This window comes from Rhinolophus ferrumequinum, chromosome 15 (assembly GCF_004115265.2).
Source record: "Rhinolophus ferrumequinum isolate MPI-CBG mRhiFer1 chromosome 15, mRhiFer1_v1.p, whole genome shotgun sequence".
NCBI classification, from domain to species: domain Eukaryota; kingdom Metazoa; phylum Chordata; class Mammalia; order Chiroptera; family Rhinolophidae; genus Rhinolophus; species Rhinolophus ferrumequinum.
Window position 1 is genome coordinate 16,887,757 of NC_046298.1, and position 19,507 is coordinate 16,907,263.

The window sequence follows — 19,507 nt, forward strand, 5'->3', positions numbered from 1 at the left end:
TGTGGGTACAGGCCCTTGTACCAAGTGTAGTTGGAGGTTGGGAAGGACTTTAGGTAGGACCAAGCATGGTCGTCCCTCTGCGTCCATCACTAGTGTTCCAGCCAAACCAGGGCCCAGGACAGGGTGGTTCCAAGAAAGACCTCAAAAGAAGATCTGAAGACCTCAACAGTACTAATAATCCAATTTGGAGGGACGGGTGGGAAGCAAGATGCCTGCTTTCAAACAGTTTTGACAGAATGCCTGCCAGTTGCATGAAGCCTGAAGCCAGGCCCCATCACCTGCGGGCTCCAGCCATGAGAAAGACCTGCATGTGTCTGCGTCATCCTAGGGGTTCCAGACCAAGGCGTCTAGTCAGATTCCATGACCCCCACCATCACCTACTTGGTACTGGAGAACGGAACATGTCCCACTGCTTGACAAAGGGTCTGGTGCTCCACCACCTCAGCCATGGCTATCTGTGTGTTGACATTAGATGGTTCCTGACCCGCTCCCAGTAGGGGCGAAAGGAACCAGGCTCAGTCTTCGTTCCGTGAAACCCTTTGGAAGCAGACACCTGGCAATCTGGAGCTGGATCCTGAATTATGCCAATTTCTGGGGAAAAAACACATACACGGCAATAATCCACCTGGGAAACCTACCCTTCAAACTCCTATCCTGGGTCTGCATGAGGGGTGCTTGGGGCTGTGGTAGGTGGCTAGGGGCCCCACTGGAAGGGGCCGGCGGCTACAGGCCCTGAACGCGCACAGGGTGGCCCATGAGGCCCGTTCAGCATGTGCCACATAAGCCAGATGTCGGCAGCCGAGAGCCCGTGCACTACAACCAGCTCGCGGTAAAAGCAGGGGTCGAAGGTGCGCAGGTGTGGCGCGGCTGAAGGCTGAGGGATGCCAAAGGTGCGGAAAGCAGGGTGAGACTCAGGTGTGAGCCGCAAGCGCTGCAGACACATGCCCAGAAAGACATCGTCGATGGGGAAGAGCTCAACCTGCGCGCAGGCACCAGACAGACGGCGCAGCGTGGCCCCTGAAAGCACGAAACCACCGCCGCCTGCGTAGGCCGGGTAGGCCGGCAGGCCGTACACAGCCTCGGGGATATAGTACTTGCTGGCTCGCAAGCGGATTGGCCGCGCCTGTATGATCACGTCACCCGCAAGCAGGTCGTGCGCCGGGTCCCGAGGCGCCAAGAACTCCAGCAGGTTTCCCACGTGCACAAAGACGTCAGCGTCGCCCTTGAAAACGAAGCGCACGTCGTGACAGTAGGCCGAGGCCCAGGCCAGAAAGTGGATCTCCTTGAGCGTTAGGTTGAAGAAAGTGTCATCGAAGGCCCAGAGCAGGATGTCTGCGTACGCACGGCTCTCGGCATGCAGCAGGGAGCGCCAGTGAGTTTGCGTGCCTGCCCCGTCTGAGCCCGCTCCTCTGGGCACGCCTAGCAAGAACACACGGCGCACGAGTGCCCCCTGCACGCGACCCTCAGCACCCCACGTCTGGCGCACAGCTTGGCGCCGCTCAAAGTCCGCTGCCACCGATTTGACGGCGATGAGTAGGTCGGGTCCCCTGCCGGGTGCTCCACCGCCTAGGCACTTGTGCGGCTGGTTAATGAGCAGGGGGAAGCGCCGCTGGTCCTTGGCGCGCAGGTAGCGGCCAAAGTCAAAGGGTCCCGTGGGCGTGGGCGGCTCCAGCGTGTCCTCTTCGTAGGCCTGCAGGTCTGCGCCCTTGTTCGGAGCCTGGAATAAACGGAACCCGGGGGTGGGCCCCGGCACTGTCCTCCCTGGCTCTCCCGGCGCGCTGGTCGTTGGGGCCGTGCCATCGCGCTGCGCATAGAGCAGGAGGCCGAGTGCGGCGCCCAGGAGCAACGTGAGCGAGGCGTCCCCGCGTAGACGCAGCCTCCGCCTCATGTCCGTGTGGCCGCAGCCCGCACTCCCTGCAAAGAGACTCAACAGCTCGCGATGTGGAAGCCAGCCGCCGATAGGGGCTTTCATCCCCGCCGTCCCGCACCCCCCAGGGAACGGTGCCACACATCCCCGGGAGTCTCCAGCTACTGGCCGTTCATCCCTCTCCGGTGTCCTCTTACTCTAGGCCCTGACTCCCCCACCCGCATCGGCAAAGGGCAAGAAGTCCCCCAAGTAGCCAACTCCCACCCCCTCAGCTCAGGCCCAGGACCGTGCCCTAAGGCCGGGGCAGAGGAAACAGTGAGCCTCCGCACCACCCCGCCCGCCTTCCCCACGCTGAGACCGAATCCTTTGCACCCCTTCCTACCCACCACGTCTGTCCTTGGGATCCTGACGCACTCGGCCCTTGGGAACGGCGCAGCCCTGGACGCCAGGGCCTCCAGGGCTCAACGCAGGGTCCCAAGGGCGGCCATGGACAGGACCTGGGCCAAATGCAGCGTTGGCAGGAAGGGGGGGCTGGAGCCGCTGCCACGTGACCTTCCAGCTGTGCGCGCCCAGACAGCTGAGCTCAGCTCCACCCCAGCGCCGCAGGGAGCGCTGTGTCCGAGTGAGGACTTATCTGAGTGGGATCTTTATGGGCAACTATGGGAAGGCCCGAAGAGGTGGGTTCTTGTCTCGCTACAGGCTCAAACTCCCCAAATCTTCCTTTGAGAGGAGGCAGACAGGAAGAAGCATTAGCCTGTCATTAGGCTTCCCACCCGCGCCCCTACTTCTGTGGAGTGGGGCATGGTCTGGGCTGGCAGAAGCCCCAGGACAGGCTGGTTCCCAAATCCCTAGGGCCCAGCGTCCTAGTCATCCACGGGGCCATTATCCCAGCCCATCCTTGGAAGCGCCTTTCCTCAGCTCATCAGGATCCCTGGTTTCACCAGACAGGACCTAGAAACTACTCCTGAGCTAAGTGACTTGCCCAGGATCATACAGGCAGAAGGTAAGAGCACTGCCTCACGTCTTCTGGAATTCAGTCCCCGACTCTTCCTTCTATTCTCCCTTGCCCCACTGGGACACAGGACAGGGGCCCACCCTGTGTGCTTTAACCTTCAGTCGTCTTTCCAGAGGCAGTTCTGAGGCCCACTGTCCCTAGTGCCCCAGACCAGCACAGCCTCCTTGCAGATAGAAATAACCAAGCCTGGGCCACTGAAGGCCAGATTGGGGGACTCCTGGAGTAGGCCAGTGAGCCAAGGGTTTGATCTGGAACCGAGACAGGCAGAGAGGTGCTCTGGAGATTGAGCGTCCAGTCCTTGCCTAGCTCTGCTGCCAACGGTCTTCCTAGAACTCAGAGCTTCCAGTCCCAAACCATGCAGTGGGGCCTGGAGTAGACAACCCCCGCTCCTGCCCCCGAGTTTGAGGGCAACCTACAGGAACCAGCACTGCGACCCAGCCCCATCCTCTTTCCAGTGGCTATGTCTGCTCCTTCCGACTTCTTCCCAACAATGTTCTTCCTTAAAAAGCAAACTCTCCCTCCTGAGCTTCATTCTCCTGTTCACAGACTTCTCAGTTTTCTGTTCTGGTTTTCTGTACTGCCTCACTTCCCATCCCTCCTGTGGTCTGGCTTCGGGCTGTCCCCTCCATGTTCCAGAAACAGCCCCCACCTAGTCGCCTTCCCCCCCCCCCCACTCCAGCAACACTCCTTGGCCTTGACTGATCTGCAGCTTCCATCACAGCAGGAGAGAATTCCCTGGCTTCCAAATCTCCCTCTTTGGGCTGCTCCTTTTCTGGTTTGTGTCCTTCAGGACCTTTCCCGGGGCCACCCCACCCACTACCGCCTGTCCATTCGTGAATTTTTAGCGTTGACCCTCTGCTGAACTCAAAACTATAGAACCAGCTGTCCTCTGACTCTCCCTGGATGTTCTACAGGAACATCATGCCCAACTTATGCCAAACAGAGCAAGCACTTCACTTCCCCCAGCTCCCATCTCAGAAGGAAGCCTCACCCTCCATCCAATTGGCAAAGGCAGAAACTCCGGGGTCCTCTTACCTCTCGTCATCCAGTGTCACCTGGCCTGTTACCCTTCCTGCTGAACTGCTCTTGGTGTTCACCCCTTGACTCCATCTCTGCTGCCACTGCCCCATCCTGGGCCACTGACCTCTCTCTCACTGCGTCCTCACCAGCCTCCCAGCCCCCTCTCCCAAAACTCTGTAAAGGCTTCTCACCGGCCTTGGGATAAAATCTACTCTGTAAAATGGCTTACCAGACCCCACACTATCTACCTTCCCCACGTGGAACTGGTCTCTGCAAATCTACCTACCCCTAAGTTCAGCCACTCAAACTTTCTGTTCTTCTACCATCCCTCTTATCTTCCTTAAGACCCCACCTGAGGCTGGCTATGCCCAGGACTTTACCCTTCTGTCAGCCCCCTCGTCTCCTCTCCTATTCATAATCGTCTTTCCCAGGAAGCCTAACCCCTAACCTGGGTTAGGCCCCTGCTCAGTACTCCCACAACTCCTTGTATTTTTCACATTAAGAAACAGGTAATATTTTATTACTGTTGCTTAACATTCGGAATCCCACACCGAGTGTGAACTGGGGGCAGGCAGGATTCCTCTATCTTGTCCACCACAGTATTTGCAGTACCCAGGATGAGGCCGAAGACATGGCAGATGCCTAATGAGCGACTGTTCAATGAGTTAAGAGGTAAAGGCTGGCCTGAAGCCCCTCTTCTAGGGGGGGTGAGGTGAGGCCCCCTTCTGCAGCAGGTCACCCTGGCAGAATCCCCAGTGGCACCCCAGCAGGCATGGTGGGTATCTGACTCATGAAGAAGGGGTCAACTCTGCCCAGCAGTTTGGCTAAGTAGGGTTGTAATTGTGGTCTCTCAGGGTCCTGTGGGTGGACAGGAGGTCAGCAGCAGCAGAAGGGAACCTAGGGTCATTCAGGTGCTCCAAACCCCGGCTGGGCAACTAGCTGATCGCCCCTTTGTCTGGTACCCAGCCTAGGGCAGGCCGCCATCGGGATTCGCCAGGCCCAGCAAGTCCTCTGCCAGGCTGGTGAGCTCGTTCTCCTCCAACGCTTCCACCAGGCGCTGCAGTGTGGCACGGCGGCCCTCGGCCTGCACAAAGCGCTGCAGTAGCTGGAAGGCCTGCTCATACAGCCCGTCTCGCTCGTACTCATAGGCCAGAGAATCAAGTGCCGGGTCCCGCAGCGCGCGACAGCCGCGCTGCAGAGAGCGCCCCACCTTGCGCCATTTGAGGCCCACGGAGCGCGCGAACGTCTGTTGGTCTTGCAGGCTTAGCGGCCGGTTCACTGCGGGTTGGGGGGAGTAGGAAGCGGAGTAAGCTCAAGGAGCCACAGTGCCGGTACCTTGCTATTCCCGCCCGGCGATCTCCCGACCCAGACCTCACTCCTTCCCCAACTCCATCTTCCCGGTGACTCTGCCTCTGCCTGTGTGCGCCTCACCTACAGGATGACCCTGGAACAGAAAAGTCTGGCCAGATGGCGGCGGCTGCTTCTCCTCCGATGGAGTGGGCGACTGGGGCTGCGAGGGGGCTAGAGCGACCTCCACGTCGCCACCCTGGCCCCCGGAGCCGCACGTCAGCTTCCGAAGCGCATACTCCAACTCAACGAGTTCCTCGTCCCGGAGCCGGTCGGGCTAGGGAGGGGAGTGCGGAGTCGGTGGGGGTCTTGGCTACAGATCCCCGCACCACCCTGTCCTGGCCCCCACCCGGCCGCACCTTCTGGGCGAAGATGCAACTCAAACAGCGTTCCTCATCGGTGAGCAAGGCGTCCAGCAGCTCCGCGCCGGCGCGCAGCTCCAGTTGCAATCGCAAGGAGCGCAGGGCGAGCGCCGCAGCCAAGCGGCTTTCTAGCGCGGCGCGCAGCGCCCCCTCGCGATAGGCGCAGAGAAAGCGCCTGCAGGGCTGGCGCCCTGAGAAACGCAACTGCACGATCAGCTGCGGGTCGCTACGGTGAATCTTGAGCATCTGCAGCATATCTGGGCTCCCGTTTTCTGCCGAGACGGGCAGTCAGGCGTCAGGTGGTCCCCATGCGGGGACGCAGGAGGGGTGAGGTCCACAGTCAGAGCCCTTCCCATCCCCAGACCTGGGGACGCGGGGTTACCCCAAAGCTCCCAGCCGGGAGACAAAATTGGGAGGCAAACAGCAACAACCCAGAATGAAGGCCAGGACCTACCACAGGGAGCACCCTTAGGCGGAGTGGGTACCCCCCACCCCATCCCTGGAGCCCCAAATCAAGGTGGGCAAAAGGGACGTGGGGGAGAGACTCCAGCACAGAAAGGGGAGTATGCCCTGGGCAGCCAAGCCATCTGGGTAGGCGGCCAGCAGGGCAGGGGAAGGGCGAGAGGTCTCAGATCTTCCGCCTCCAAGCGCAGCTCCGGCTGCCCCGGAAGGAGAGGGGCTCTAGCCACTTTGGGGCCCAGGCCGGATCCCCCAACCGGCTTCCTGTCGCCTCTGCCCTGACATGGGAAAGGGGGACCCGAAAGGTAGGTACTAGGAAGGGGTCTTGGACAAGGAGTGCAGCAGTAAGAGAGGAAAATAGATGCGCGATTAGTAGAAAGCAGTGAGCCGGCTGGTCTGGCGAGTGAGGGACATCGAGTGGGATGTTAGTGCACTCATAGGTAGATCTTACAAAGACACGGAGACACATGTCTACACCCAAGGGCACACCTGCGTAACAGAGAAGACAGCCTATGAAGCCATTCGTCCACCCCCTCTCCTCCCCATCACATCCTTTCCCTAACGCGGTGGTTAAGCATAGGCCCACGGAACTGAAGAGGTGGGGTCTCAGCCCTGGCCCCGCCCACAAAAGGCCCCCAGGCCGCCCCTTCCGCTTCAAGTGCCGGCTCAACCACGCACCTGCCAATGCAGTCCGCAGAGCCCTGTACATCTCCACCTTCTGCTGGGGGTGAGCGTAAGCATCTGACAGGACCACCTTGTCCAGGGAGGACTCCACAAACAGGTATGCGCTGCCCACCCACTCCTCGAGCCCCTTTGGCCCAGCCGCCATTTTGCCTCCTGGAGATGCAGACAGGCATCCAGATTACTCCCATCCAGGCCCTGGAGACAACCTTCCAGTCCCGCGTGGTCCAGCTGTCCACCCACCTAGCACACCTGTGAGAGGAAGTACACCATCCCACAGGCAGCCCCTGTGTGTCTGGCTCTGCACAGTCCAGCCCAGCTCAGCCCAAAATTGCAGTGAGGACTGTCCCTCCACTGCCTTCTCATAGAAAGAGCCCAGGGTCACAGTGGCAGGAGAGGAGAGGTACTGTCCTCCAGTGGGAGCAGAGGAGTTCTGTCCCCTCCTCAGGACAGGGTGTCTCTTACCAAAGCTGACAGGAGACATCTTTATCCTGAATGGTGCCCATGCGCCACAGCCAACCAGAACCATGCCCTGGTATGTCCTCAGCTTAAACTTGATCCCTGTGGGACCACAGCTCCCCTCCCCCACAGCAGTTTTCTCACCTACATGCCTACTATAATCCTGTTTTTCCACTTCAAAGGACACCTATAGTTTGTGCCTAACCAGATTCCCTTCCCCAATCCTGACTGACCTTTGGGGCGGTCCCTTTTCCCTCTTCTCAATCCATGTGCCTGTGGGAGGGCAAACCCCATTCCCTAGTCCAGGTGTGGGCATGTAAAACAGGCCTGGCCAATCTGGATATTCCATTCATCTTTCTGAAATGATTAGCTCAGAGTTGGATAGATTCAAGTTGGACCAATTACATCAACCTGCCACTTTGGCTGGACCAATAGGAAAGAGGAGTGGTTTCCCTTCGAGGCTGAGCTGGAAGGGTGGGTCTCCTTTGGCCCTGCTTGGGAAGTGCCTGGCTGAGAATGAAACTGACACAGCAGAAAGCAGAACCCAGAGATGAAGAGGTGCACTCAGAACCACACTATGCCCCTGGCTCTAGCTGCATCCTGGCCATTTCAGTAACTGTGTTTCCCCGAAAATAAGACCTAACCGGTCCATCAGCTCTAAAATGTCTTTTGGAGCAAAATGTAATATAAGACCCGGTCTTAATATAATATAAGACCGGGTCTTATATAAGATCGGGTCTCATATTAATTTTTGCTCCAAAAGACTCATTAGAGCTGATAGTCTCGCTAGGTCTTATTTTTAGGGAAACACGGTATGTGAGCTAAATCATTCCTTTTTGTTCTGAAGTCCTTGAAACTGGGCTTTTGTCTTATGCAACTCAATTTGTTCTATTACAGATTTCTTCTCTGTCCGGACAGAGCCAGGGCCCCTTGGTGATAGAATCTCCTCCATCTATCTTCTGACAAAATCCTGAGGGCTAAGGGGCAAAATTCCCAGCCAGGTAACCATTGCACTGAGCCTCAGTGGCCTCCCATGAGGCAGTAGGTGGGAAACTGCCCTGCCTCTTCCTCACCCCCTCACCTGAGTCCCACTCTTGAAACATAGGTTCAAGACCCCACCTCCTGCCCCATCTACCACACTTATTCAATCTCTGGTATTCAGCACTTACATGTGGTGGGCTAGGAGGGAGTGCTGAGCCCTAGCTGTGAGCACCCTGGACATCATTGCCCTGGGCAGGGCAGATAGGCTGGCATCCATTTACATGAGGGACAGGGAACCTCAGAGGAGAGGTACCAGAAGGAGCCAGGACCACAAGCTTTGGACATTGTTGGGGAGGGAGCAGGAATCCTGAGCTCAAAGCAGAGGCTGTTTCAGATCTGCCCCCAGGCCCTAACCTGAGAGCCAAAGCCGGGACAATAACTGGGGAGGGGCCCTCCAGCATCATTCAGACCTGGCAAGAGAAACGATACCTGGTGATGGTCCTACTCTGGGTCTGAGCACAGGGGACACGCCTTTTGAGTCCCCCCCTCAGCTGCCTGTAACCTTTTGATAGAAAACATATTAATAGTTGTGTATTTACCTAAAACAGTAGTCTATGGGGGTGGGAGGAGATTTGGGGGATTTTAATTTTCATTGTATTTAACAATATTCTATCTATAAAGTAGACACATTTCCTTTGTATTAAAAAGGCAAATGTTTTTCTTAAAAAGCCAAAAAAAAAGGTGAGACACTCTGTAGGTGACAAGTGAGACCACGAGTTGTAGTCCCCTGGGGTCCCCTGGGGGAGTGGCCCAGGTGGCAGAAGAGTGTAGGAACCTGTCCTGGAAACATTTCCTCTTTCTCTTTCACGTCTTCTTAGCCCCCTTACTTGAGGGTGCTGACCCGATGGATATGGTCCTGCCCAAGGGGTGGAAGTGGGGGCGGGACTGGGCCGAATTTTCCCCTCAGACCTGCCAGGGGGTACTGGAAACCTGGAGGAGTGGGGGATGCGCCATCACACTCACAGGACTGGACAAATGGGAGAAGTCAAACAGGTCGGCTGGAGCCCTTGGCTCCCGTCGTCCCCTTGGGAATTCCATCCTACATGTCCTTCCACAGAAGCCCCTCCTTGGGAAGCCCCGCGCAAACCCACCCGGAGTCCGCCTTTCTTTGGGCCTGGAAACGCTTACCTGACCTGAGACTGACGGACACATGGGTACCGACTCAAGAAAATACGCCTCTACCACCAGGGGCCAGCGCCCCACTAACACAGTCTAACAGTTCCCAGGCAGCCCCTACTCCAGCCAGCCAGGTGGGCGGCAACGGCCTGAAAGCTTTGGGCTCCCAGTATCCAGGCAGGCGTGCCCCCTGCTCAGCTGCGCCGCTTCCGAGCTCTCGAGAGAAGCTCCCCAGCGTCCCACTAGACCACCTTCATGCTGGTGTTTCGCAGGCGCTACTGGCTGGGGCGGGCAAGGGTTCTCCGCTCACAGATCCGTTCAGAACCAGCCCCGCCCTCACACCCCCAGAGCCCTGCGGCCTCTCGAAAGCCCCTAGCTGGGACCTGGAACTTGCGGGGGCCAAGGTCAGTACCCTCTCTCCTGCCTCCCACGGAAACAGCCCAATAGGCCGCCGCACCCACCTGGCCCGGGCAGCCGCTGGTGACAATCGCGCCGCACCAACGCTCCTGAGCCAGGATCCACCTCAGCTCCCGCACCGGGAAGGCCCCTCCCCCCCTCAACTAACCTGGCTGCCGGGGCCCGGCCCCGATCCTACTCCCGCCGGGCTCCACTGGACTCGTGCTGCTTCCGGGTGTGCGCGGAGCGCAGAGGCGGCGCCCCAGTCCGAGCCGCCCCGTCCGCCCCGGCGTCCCGCCCCTCCGACTCCCCGCCTCTCCTTCTAGCCCACTCCTCCACCGCGAGTCCCCAGCCTCTGGGCAAAGCTCACCTGGTCCACTGAGCAGGTAAGACACCCGAGGTTAGACGGTAGGAAAAACTGCCCGCGGAAAGGGGATTGCGGTTCTTACGTGGCCGTTAGAGCTCCAGGATGAGAGCAGCCCCGCTTCCTCCGGCGGAAAACGGATGAATTAACAAGGGGGCGTCCCCTGGGGACCAGAATTTTCTGGTGCCTTCTAGGGTTCGAGCTCGAGGAACTCTGCTACTCCCTGACACTCAGAACGGGGTGCTGGTGGATCCCAGGTTCAAGCCTGTCCGAAGGTATCTGAAGCTCCAGGATACACGTGCAAATTCCAGCAAGGACCATTAGCTTGCAAAATACGGGAATATAGAAAACCGGCAGGTGGTGTTAAATGTTGTGTACAACATTTAAGCTGCTTCAAGCAGCTTTAAATTGGCAACCTCAAAGAGGACGCACACTTTCCAACGACGCCCGCCAGGGAAAGCCCGCACTTCGGGTTGGATCTGCAGAATCCCACGGGAATTCTGGGCTGCTCCGAGGTCAGGATCGGAACTTGAACCCAGAGCCCCTCCGGCCTAAGCTTTTCTCCCACCGGCCTTTCATTGGAAGCTCTCAGAACCTCTCCCTAGCGAAGTGGCGGAAGGGAAGGAGCCTCCCTTTTTAGGGCGGATTCAACGGTGCCCCACCCGAGTCCCCGCCTTCTGATTGGCTTATGATCTCTGCCAATTAAAAATCTCTAATGCTGCTGCCCGATTAACCCTGTCGTCACTCTCTTGTGATTGGCGGGGTTAGGACGGATTTCTCAACTTGGGACCTGCGGAGTCAACTGGCGTTTGTTGAAATTCAGATTGCCTACTCTTTCCGGAGAACCTGATTGAGTCCTGTAGTTGGGTCCGCGGAATGTGTATTGTGAACAAGTGTCCGGGTGATTATTTGGCCCCGCGCTGTCTGAGAAGCCCAATGATTTCAGTGGCCCTTCTGGTGAGGCTTGGACCCAGTCCTTTCTTAGTACTCAGGGTCTAAGCTGGGAGAGAAGCAGTTCTGTGACCCCTGGACGATTAGTCTGGCAGCTCTGTGCGTGTATAGGGAAGCAGGGGGAGGCGAGGCGTCTTCTCTGAGCTGGGGGGTGGGGAGGACTGGGTTGTCCAGAGTCAAGGCTTGTGCAAGCGCCCTCCAACTTCCCCATGAAAGACTTTAGTAACTGGGCGGGAAGATCCTATAGCATCGTCCAAAAGCCGGGTATTCGGCAGTATCAACTTTGCGCATAGGGCATGGTTGCGTTCCTTCTAATACTGCATAAAATGGGCATTTTTATTTTCAACAAGTGATAACGTAGTTTAAAGGAGAATCAGAAATCCTTCGGCATCCAAGGCCGATTTCATGGGTCTGAGGCCTCTGCAGTCGCACAGGGCCCTATGCTTGATTTAATAACTTGTTTAAATGCTGTTGTCACTGACTTGAAATTCTTAATGGTTTGAACAAAGAGCACCACATTTTCATTTTGCGCTGCAAATTATGTAGCGGCTTCTGGGCCACGAGTATACATAAGTTCCTACATAAGTTCCGGTGTTCCCTTCAACACTCTGGCCTTCCTGAGCTCAGGGACGTCCCTCTCTCTCCAGGCCGGAGTTGCTGGAAGTAGCGCAGCCCCCACCCAGCCCCGGGCAATGGCCGAGTCTGGACAGCAACTGCCTGAGGAGGTACTGGCGCTCATCTTTCGCCACCTGTCCCTGCGGGACCGTGGGGCAGCCGCCAGGGTCTGCAGAGCCTGGGCTGCTGCTGCCACCTGCAGTGCCGTGTGGCATGACACGAACATCAGGTAAGCTGGCCTTTCCCCTCCTTCCTCCTGCCACCCTATCCTCTTCTCCTTCTCTCCGTAGAGTCAGGGGTTGGGGAGATTCAGTGATTCTCCCCATATTAAAAAGCATAATCATTACTAACCTTTCTTAGCCACCTACTACCGTGTTTCCCGAAAATAAGACCGGGTCTTATATTAATTTTTGCTCCAAAAGACGCATTAGGGCTTATGTTCAGGGGATGTCCTCCTGAAAAATCATGCTAGGGCTTGTTTTCCGGTGAGGTCTTATTTTCGGGGGAAACACGGTATGTACCAACCATTGTTCTAAGTGCCTTACATATATTAATAGGTAGTATTATTATCTCCATTGCACAGATAGGAAATTGAGGCAGAGATTTAATCACGTCCTGTAGATCATTCAGCTAAGGAGTGACGGGCGGAATATGAACTTGGTCATGCCCCACCTCCTTAGAGACAGCTGAGAAAGCCCAGTTCCTAAAATATCATTGGCTCTCCCTGCCAGGGTTTCAGCTTGTGGCAGACGCCATCAGAAGTCTTCGTGATTTGCTAGGATGGGTGTTCCCTCCTAGCATTAGTGGCTACTTTGGGGCAACCAGGCATGGTAGGGATAGAGAGGTGTGTGGGTAGGGAAGAGGGGATGGTATCTGGCCACCAGGCAGACGAATGGGTAGAGACTTCTCTTCGGCTCGCGGGGACATGGCTGATGCCTTTTCTCCACCGCTGTAACCCCAAGCTGTGACTGTGAGCGAGAAGGCATACTGATACCATATCTGTCCGCCTGCCTGAAACATGTTCACAACCTACGCCTGGAATTTGAGCCGTCGAAGAAGCCGAGCCGCAGGGCGGCCACGGAGCTGCTGACCGCATTGGTGGGACGTTCCCCGGGGCTTCGAAGCCTTTGCCTGGAGTGCCGTGGAGAGAAACCACTCTTCGATGCGGGCCGCGACGTCCTGGACGCTGTGCACGCCATCTGCCGGGCCGCCCGCCAGCTGCATCACCTTGACCTCCGGCGCTTGCCCTTCACTCTAGACGACGAGCTAGTGCTGCAGGTGGCACGCGGCTGCCCCGAGCTCCGCAGCCTTTTCCTGAACAACAGTACGCTGGTGGGCAGCGTGGGTCCGGGGTCCGTGCTTGAGCTACTAGAGGCCTGCCCGTGCCTGCGCGCCCTCGGCCTGCCCCTAGCCAGCCTATCGTACACAGCCCTGGAGGCGCTGACGGCGCCGCACCGCGCGCCTTTCGCTCTCCTGGCCCTGCGATGCGCGTGCCCCGAGGACGCACGAGCACCCCCTCTCCCTGATGACGCCTGGGCCGCGTTGCGCCGCCGCCACCCTGGACTGTCCGTGGAGCTAGAACTGGAACCGGCACTGCCTGCTGAGAGCGTTAGGCGCATCCTGCAGCCTGCAGTACCGGTGGCTGCGTTGCGCCTCTGCCTCTCTGCCGACACCGTAGGTCCGTTAGAATTCGCAGCGCAACACTACGCTGCAACTTTGCGCGTGCTCGAGGTGCGCGCCGCCGCCTCTGCGGAGCTGGACGCCGCCCTGGAGTTGCTGGCGGCGCGCTGCGCGGGCCTGCGCGAAGTGCACTGCTTCTGCGTGGTACGACCCTCGGTTCTGCAGGCCTTTCGTGCTCACTGCCCGCACCTGCGCAGCTACACTCTTAAACTAACGCGGGAGCCACATCCTTGGAGGCCCATGCTTGTGGCGTGATAAGGCGAATCCGTCCCCCCACCCCCTGCCCCAGCTGATGTGTGGCCTCTAAGATGCTGGGTGGGTTTGCCTGGGCACACGCCAACTGCTAAGCCCTTCCTTCAGGACTCCGTTGCTTCTTGGGGATGGGGTGGGTGGTCCATGAGTCCACTCGGTGCTCTCGACATCTGCCGACACCCACTGTCCCTGTACTGGGACCACCCTCCTCCAGCCTCCGTCTTCTGCAAACGCTGCGCTAGCTTTGCAGCCCGGGTGTGGTGTGGGAGGGGATGACACAGGCGCAGGCCGGACATCAGGAGTGAGTGAAATAAACCCTGCATCCTGTGAAAGCCTGGGTCGGCTCTGGAGAGGGAGGGAGGGGAGCCTGCAGAGGCCCGAGGAGCCGTCTGGACAGGGATGAGAAACATCGAGACCTCAAGTTCCAGTGTACTGATGCTGCTGCGGGAGTCAGGGCCGACAGCACCCCGCATTCTTGGAATTCCGCCCACGGTTTGGCGGAAAGGTGTCCACTTCTCACCCCCTCCCTTCCCTATCCCTCTTGGCCCGCTCTACTCTGGGCTTCACTTTGCCCACAGCCATCGCCTTCTATCTAGGACTTTGCCAGCCCATACCAGCTATTTTTCCCCTCCCTCCCCCCAAAACGGGAAACAGCAGGCATGACAAGGGTGGAACTCGAACCCAGGTCTCCCTTCCCACCGCACCCCTTCACACACAGCCGATCCCAGCCTGCCCTTACGGTCTGCTGGTGCTGAGGCCCGGGTCTGAGCCCCGCCTGGCGGGTTCGCACGTGGCCCCCACCTGACCCAGCTCCCGGAGGCGGAGTAGGGCGGGGCGGGAGGCAAACACAGCACTTTCTGCGGCTTTGACAAGCCCGCGGCGCCCGGGCTTAGAGCTTTGCCAGGCTGAAACTACACCATGCTGGAAGCGCCAGCCGCGCTGCCCACGGAGCCGGGCCCCAGCCCTGTGCCTGCCTTCCTCGGCAAGCTGTGGACGCTGGTGGGTGACTCCAGCACCGACCACCTGATCCGCTGGAGCCCGGTGAGGGCTGGGGCCCTTTGACTCCCCCAGTGGTACCCGGGATCCCTCAACGTCAGTGAACATCCATACCCACCCAACCGTGGCTTGGGATGCGGCTGTGGGTCCCTCAATTCAGCTGCCCAGGGTAGTTTATCTTGGAGGGCGTGTGCGAGATGGAGGTGAGGCGACTTCCTCCTTGCCGAGGAAAGGGTGGGAGCTTTCTGGAGACCTAGAGCCAGAGGAATCTTTGTGGTAATTTACTTCCCATCCCATGTCATCAGAGAGATCGGAAAACAGACCAAACGAGAAGGCCTGGGTCTGGTTCTAGCTCAGTCACATCGCAGGGCTGGGACCCAGATCTGGCCTCTGCTCCTCCTTCCCGGGAACCGAGTAAGGAGTCTGGGTCGTGTTGGGGTAGGGATTTCCTGTGGCCGCCCGCCCCAGGGTAGGCCTCAGAGCTGGTTCTAGCCTGGCCTCCTCCCGTGTCCCCATGAGTGACAGTCCCCAGAGTGAGTGTGAGTGTGTGTACGCCGCGCCAGAGCGCGGGCCTGGCCGTGGGCGGGCACCTCTCACAGTGTCGGGCCTCCGCCCCCACGGTGGGTGGGCGGGCGGCCGGCATTCTCAGCAGCGCGGGACCAGTTTCCTCGTAAGCGACCAGAGCCGCTTCGCCAAGGAAGTGCTGCCCCAGTACTTCAAACACAGCAACATGGCCAGCTTTGTGCGGCAACTGAACATGTGTGAGTCCCTAAGGACGGGCGGGAAGCGGGAATGGATGACCTGGTGCGCCGGGATGGGGCAAATTACGCCCCCATGTCCCACTCCCTAGATGGTTTTCGGAAGGTGGTGAGCATCGAGCAGGGCGGCCTGCTCAGGCCTGAGCGCGACCACGTCGAGTTTCAGCACCCGAGCTTCGTGCGCGGTCGCGAGCAACTACTGGAACGCGTGCGGCGCAAGGTGAGGCGGCGTGCAGGAACCACACAACTTGGGTTGGGGTGTTGGGGCGGCTGGCCCTGTTCTACGCGACTCAGGCCCCACAGTGCCTCCCACCTGCAGGTGCCTGCGCTGCGCAGCGACGACGGCCGCTGGCGCCCTGAGGACCTGGGCCGGCTGCTGGGCGAGGTGCAGGCCTTGCGGGAAGTACAGGAGAGCACCGAGGCGCGGCTGCGGGAGCTCAGGCAGTGCGGGAGTGGGGGGGTGGGGAGGGGGGAAGAGCGGGAGGGGGGGTGAGGAGGGGGGGAAGAGCAGGAGGAGGGCAGGGAGGGGGCAGGGGGGTCTGAGAGAGAAGACACTGGCTGCCAGGCGGTTTGGGCAGCTCCTTCCTCTCACGCTTTGGTGCCTCCATCCAAACAAATGGGCCGAGCTGTAGAACTCTGTTCTCGATGGATGATTATCCGGGTGGTCGCAGGTTGGGGCCTGCCATTGTGTGGGGAGTGGTGACTGGGCGAACTCTCAGATGCCTCCGCACCCTCCCACGCCTCCCCCCAGGCAGAACGACATCTTATGGAGGGAGGTGGTGTCCCTGCGGCAGAGCCACGGTCAGCAGCATCGTGTCATTGGCAAGGTATTTCTCTTCCCCCACCCCACTTTTCTCTCCTCCCCCTGAATATCCCCCTCCCCCAGTCCTCTAACCTACCTGGAAGTACCTTGTTAGGGTGGGGGCAAGGTCCAAAGGATGAATTAACCCTTTACTTCCTCTTCAGCTGATCCAGTGCCTCTTTGGGCCACTTCAGGGAGGGTCCAGCAGTGCAGGAGCTAAGAGAAAGCTGTGAGTGAGAAAGCCAGGGACACTCACCCTCCGCACCTCCTCTTTCAGCGCTCTTCCTGCTGGAGGGACTCCTCCAGAAACCTCTTCATCAAGAATCCTCATTCTCACCCCCTCCACCAGTCTTTCTCACCCCATAGCCGTCTCCCCAAGAACCTCCTTCCAGGACTTTTCCTCTCTCCTCCAATTTCACCACCAAAACCCCCAAATCCCCCACTCAGATCCCTCAGTTCTAGGACCTTATCCTCAAATTTCCACCCCAGCAGCCTCTTCCCCCTCACCCAAAAGCATCCTAACATCAGAGGGTCTGGGGCTCAAGTCAGGCTTCCTCCCTCCTCTCTCTAACCCCAAAGGGCCTCCATCTCTGGGGGGAGCCCCTTCTGTGTCCAGCATGTGACTGATGCCCTGGCAACAGGCCTCAGCTCTGCTGACTTGGCTGCTGGGGCCTGTGGGAGGGAGGTGGTACAGGCTAAGGGGCATGGGAGATGAACCTTCCCAGAGCCCTGCCTGTGCTCCCCTACCCTGCACAGGTCCCTGATGCTGGATGAGGGGAGCTCATGTCCAACACCGGCCAAATTCGGTGCCTGCCCCCTGCCTGGTGCCCTCCTGCAGGACCCCTACTTTATCCAGTTGGTAGGTTTTGCTTCTCCTCCCTTCCCTAGGGTACCCTTGAGCTTATGAAGAGCCTATTCGTTTCCATTTCCCCCACAAGAAGAGAAGATGGAGGCCAGCCTCTCCCCCCTCACACCAGACCAGACTCCCCAGCATGGACTTCAAACCTTCCCCTTTAGACCTGGTCCATGTGGGTACTGGTTGGGTTCTGGTTCACCCTGTGGCTTCGGGTGAAGGGCTGGGCCTAGTGTTCTCTTTACAGCCCCACCCAGAGACCACATTGGGACTCAGCAGCCCTTACAGGGCCAGAGGTCCCACCATCTCTGACATCCCAGAAGACTCTCCATCCCCTGAAGGGACCAGGCTTTCTCCCTCCAGTGGTGGAAAGAGGTAAGAAGGACAGACAAGGGCAGCCTTCTGGGGGCCTGTGGGGAAGGGGCTGGCAGCACAGATAGCTGTGGGGGGTAGGGGAGAAGTCAGTGCCAGGGTCTGGTTGAAGCTTTTCTCTGGTGCAGGGAGAAGGGCCTGGCACTACTCAAAGAAGAGCCGGCCAGCCCAGCAGGGGAAGGTGAGGCTGGGCTGGCCCTGGCCCCAAATGGGTGTGACTTCTGCGTGACAGCCCCCCCAGCGCTGCCTGTGGCTGTAGTGCAGGCCATCCTGGAAGGGAAAGAGAGCTTCAGCCCTGAGGGACCCAGGAATGCCCAACAGCCTGAACCAAGGGGTCCCAGGGAGGTATCTGGCAGGTGAGCAGAGAGCCCATTCTTGACTGAGCCCTGTGGGCCACTTTTGCAATTAGACCAGCACTAAGTAGGCCCCTGAAACTCCCCAGCCTTGTCGACCCTTTGGTGGCTGGGGGGCTGTCGGGCACTATGATCTGACCTGATTTCTCAGAGTTGCTCTAAGGAGTACCAGCATCAGAGGTCCTGGAAAGTGGAAACATCCTGTGGTAGGGCTCAGGAATCGGCATTTTAAATGAGATCATTGGGGTGGTTATAAAGATTGTAATGTACACATCAGTTTAGGAAGCACTGGTATTGACAATTGCATAGGGAGGGGACATATCCCAAGTCCCCAGCTCTACAACCCAAACCTCAGGCCAAAGTTAGGAAGCAAAGGCACTCTTATGTGCCCTCTGTGTGTGTGCGTGCATGCGCACATGCACGGTGGGTCCTCTCCTAGCATTCTCTATATATTGTCAGATTTAGATCCTGATGTCTCCAGGTTCCTTGGGAACCTAATTGGGCGGGGGGTACTGTAGGCTAAGAGCAGTTCTCTGTACACAGGGGGCCTCTGGGCCTGGAAAGGGGGGGCCAGAGCCCAGAGAGTCTGCTGTCTCCAATGCTACTTCGGGCCCCTCCTGAAAGTGTGGAGCCTGCAGGGCCCCTGGATGTGAGTACACCCTCAGCAAGCAGGGGCATGGTACTTGATGGGGTCCGGCTGTTTGTGCAGCCTGGGGAAGCCACCACTGACCCAGAGCTTCCCCCAGGTGCTGGGCCCCAGCCTCCAAGGGAAGGAATGGACCCTGATGGACTTGGACATGGAGCTGTCTCTGGTAACATGAGGGTGGAGAGGGAGGAGGTTAGGCGGTTATGGGTTGCTGAGCCAAGCCCTTTGGTCCATGGTTGTTCTCTCTCAGCTAGAGCCCCAGCTCTCCTCCCCAACTGCTTCCTGGGGTTCTTCTATGCAGATGCAACCCTTGGTTCCAGAGAAGGGTGAGACTGAGCTGGCGGTCAAGGGGTTAAATTCTCCAGACCCAGGTAATGGTTGTGGTGACTCGGGACCTGGGGGAGGTCCTGAATGGCCTGAGCTATGGTGATTGGATAGACCGGGCTGTTTGTGTTTTGAGTGACGTCAGTTCAGGCTGCCTGCAGAGAGCTACTAAAGCCACCCATCCCCTTACCACTGGATGAGTGTGGGGAGGTTGAGAATGGATGTTTCATCCTAACTTACTATATGGCAAGGCAGGTGAGGCTCTCCTTCCCTGAAGACAGGAGGGGGTGACCAAGAAGGGGGAACTGTTTCTCCCTGCTGAGTATAATAGCCTCACTCCTCGTAGGGAAGGACTCCACTATAGAGGCACCACTCCTGCTGGACGTCCACGCGGCTTTGGGAAGCCCAGCTCTCGGCCTGCCTGGAGCTTTAACCATTTACAGCCCCCCTGAGAGCCGGGCCTCCTATCTGGTCCCGGGCGCTGATCCCTTTCCCTGAGCAGCTCTCCACTTTGAAGCCAGCCTGACTGAGGGGCTGGCCTGCAGCCGCAGATCCTTCTCGGCTTCCCGGCGCCCCCTGGCGGAGGCTGAGCCAAGACCGTACAATTCGGTGGCCCCTTCCCATTACCAAGTCGTGCACATAAACCGCATTTTTCCCCTGTGTTTTTAGTTTCTTTTCTCTACCGACCAGGGAGCACAAACGTCATGGGTGTATGGAGGCTACTTTGCATTCGTAGAAGCCTCCAGATCCTAGGGTTTTAATGGAGAAACCCCTGGAG

At 58.4% G+C, this 19,507-nt stretch overlaps 4 protein-coding genes across 20 annotated transcripts; 2 read left to right on the plus strand and 2 right to left on the minus strand.

Annotated features, from left to right (window-relative positions):
• Nucleotides 1-18: 18 nt before the first annotated feature.
• On the minus strand, nucleotides 19-4,556 carry B3GNT9 (UDP-GlcNAc:betaGal beta-1,3-N-acetylglucosaminyltransferase 9). Of its 2 annotated transcripts, none has more exons than XM_033129059.1 (2): nucleotides 4,427-4,556; nucleotides 19-1,914 (listed from the first exon to the last, which is right to left on the minus strand). In XM_033129059.1, exons 1-2 carry the CDS (start codon nucleotides 4,437-4,439, stop codon nucleotides 695-697), a joined length of 1,233 nt encoding a protein of 410 aa, XP_032984950.1. In that variant the 5' UTR covers nucleotides 4,440-4,556; the 3' UTR covers nucleotides 19-694. The 2 variants fall into 2 exon arrangements, with proteins under 2 accessions (XP_032984950.1, XP_032984951.1); XM_033129060.1 differs by lacking the exon at nucleotides 4,427-4,556 and adding an exon at nucleotides 2,254-3,498.
• A 283-nt stretch (nucleotides 4,557-4,839) lies between these two features.
• TRADD (TNFRSF1A associated via death domain) lies at nucleotides 4,840-10,715 on the minus strand. 6 transcript variants are annotated; one of them, XM_033129066.1, is made up of 5 exons: nucleotides 10,213-10,715; nucleotides 6,749-6,907; nucleotides 5,609-5,883; nucleotides 5,334-5,526; nucleotides 4,840-5,180 (listed from the first exon to the last, which is right to left on the minus strand). In XM_033129066.1, exons 2-5 carry the CDS (start codon nucleotides 6,897-6,899, stop codon nucleotides 4,870-4,872), a joined length of 930 nt encoding a protein of 309 aa, XP_032984957.1. In that variant the 5' UTR covers nucleotides 6,900-6,907; nucleotides 10,213-10,715; the 3' UTR covers nucleotides 4,840-4,869. The 6 variants fall into 6 exon arrangements, with proteins under 6 accessions (XP_032984957.1, XP_032984956.1, XP_032984952.1 ...); XM_033129065.1 differs by having other exon boundaries at nucleotides 10,134-10,715; XM_033129061.1 differs by lacking the exon at nucleotides 10,213-10,715 and adding an exon at nucleotides 9,933-10,009.
• On the plus strand, nucleotides 10,032-13,967 carry FBXL8 (F-box and leucine rich repeat protein 8). Of its 2 annotated transcripts, none has more exons than XM_033129058.1 (3): nucleotides 10,032-10,149; nucleotides 11,726-11,922; nucleotides 12,656-13,961. In XM_033129058.1, the coding sequence occupies exons 2-3, from the start codon at nucleotides 11,771-11,773 to the stop codon at nucleotides 13,626-13,628; spliced, it is 1,125 nt and encodes a 374-aa protein (XP_032984949.1). In that variant the 5' UTR covers nucleotides 10,032-10,149; nucleotides 11,726-11,770; the 3' UTR covers nucleotides 13,629-13,961. The 2 variants fall into 2 exon arrangements, with proteins under 2 accessions (XP_032984949.1, XP_032984948.1); XM_033129057.1 differs by lacking the exon at nucleotides 10,032-10,149 and adding an exon at nucleotides 10,858-11,084 and having other exon boundaries at nucleotides 12,656-13,967.
• A 189-nt stretch (nucleotides 13,968-14,156) lies between these two features.
• HSF4 (heat shock transcription factor 4) lies at nucleotides 14,157-19,388 on the plus strand. Of its 10 annotated transcripts, none has more exons than XM_033129047.1 (13): nucleotides 14,157-14,666; nucleotides 15,274-15,382; nucleotides 15,472-15,599; nucleotides 15,699-15,823; nucleotides 16,131-16,206; nucleotides 16,346-16,410; nucleotides 16,938-17,040; nucleotides 17,268-17,409; nucleotides 17,639-17,762; nucleotides 18,303-18,408; nucleotides 18,506-18,571; nucleotides 18,707-18,776; nucleotides 19,076-19,388. In XM_033129047.1, the coding sequence occupies exons 1-13, from the start codon at nucleotides 14,544-14,546 to the stop codon at nucleotides 19,225-19,227; spliced, it is 1,389 nt and encodes a 462-aa protein (XP_032984938.1). In that variant the 5' UTR covers nucleotides 14,157-14,543; the 3' UTR covers nucleotides 19,228-19,388. The 10 variants fall into 10 exon arrangements, with proteins under 10 accessions (XP_032984938.1, XP_032984932.1, XP_032984937.1 ...); XM_033129041.1 differs by having other exon boundaries at nucleotides 17,282-17,409; nucleotides 17,535-17,762; XM_033129038.1 differs by having other exon boundaries at nucleotides 14,560-14,666; nucleotides 14,927-15,382; nucleotides 17,282-17,409; nucleotides 17,535-17,762; nucleotides 18,656-18,776.
• Nucleotides 19,389-19,507: the final 119 nt, after the last annotated feature.

What these genes read in the sequence shown, in the direction of transcription:
- HSF4 (XM_033129038.1), top strand. Translation starts at nt 15,136, where the DNA reads ATGAGTGACAGTCCCCAGAGTGAGTGTGAGTGTGTGTACGCCGCGCCA. An exon ending in TGGAACGCGTGCGGCGCAAG is followed by an intron (nt 15,600 to 15,698) that starts GTGAGGCGGCGT and finishes TCCCACCTGCAG; the next exon opens with GTGCCTGCGCTGCGCAGCGA. An exon ending in ACCCCTACTTTATCCAGTTG is followed by an intron (nt 17,041 to 17,281) that starts GTAGGTTTTGCT and finishes TTCTCTTTACAG; the next exon opens with CCCCACCCAGAGACCACATT.
- TRADD (XM_033129066.1), bottom strand. Translation starts at nt 6,899, where the DNA reads ATGGCGGCTGGGCCAAAGGGGCTCGAGGAGTGGGTGGGCAGCGCATAC. An exon ending in GTTGCATCTTCGCCCAGAAG is followed by an intron (nt 5,527 to 5,608) that starts GTGCGGCCGGGT and finishes TCCCCTCCCTAG; the next exon opens with CCCGACCGGCTCCGGGACGA. An exon ending in GTTCCAGGGTCATCCTGTAG is followed by an intron (nt 5,181 to 5,333) that starts GTGAGGCGCACA and finishes CCCAACCCGCAG; the next exon opens with TGAACCGGCCGCTAAGCCTG.
- FBXL8 (XM_033129057.1), top strand. Translation starts at nt 11,004, where the DNA reads ATGTGTATTGTGAACAAGTGTCCGGGTGATTATTTGGCCCCGCGCTGT. An exon ending in TGATTTCAGTGGCCCTTCTG is followed by an intron (nt 11,085 to 11,725) that starts GTGAGGCTTGGA and finishes CTCTCTCTCCAG; the next exon opens with GCCGGAGTTGCTGGAAGTAG. An exon ending in TGGCATGACACGAACATCAG is followed by an intron (nt 11,923 to 12,655) that starts GTAAGCTGGCCT and finishes TGTAACCCCAAG; the next exon opens with CTGTGACTGTGAGCGAGAAG.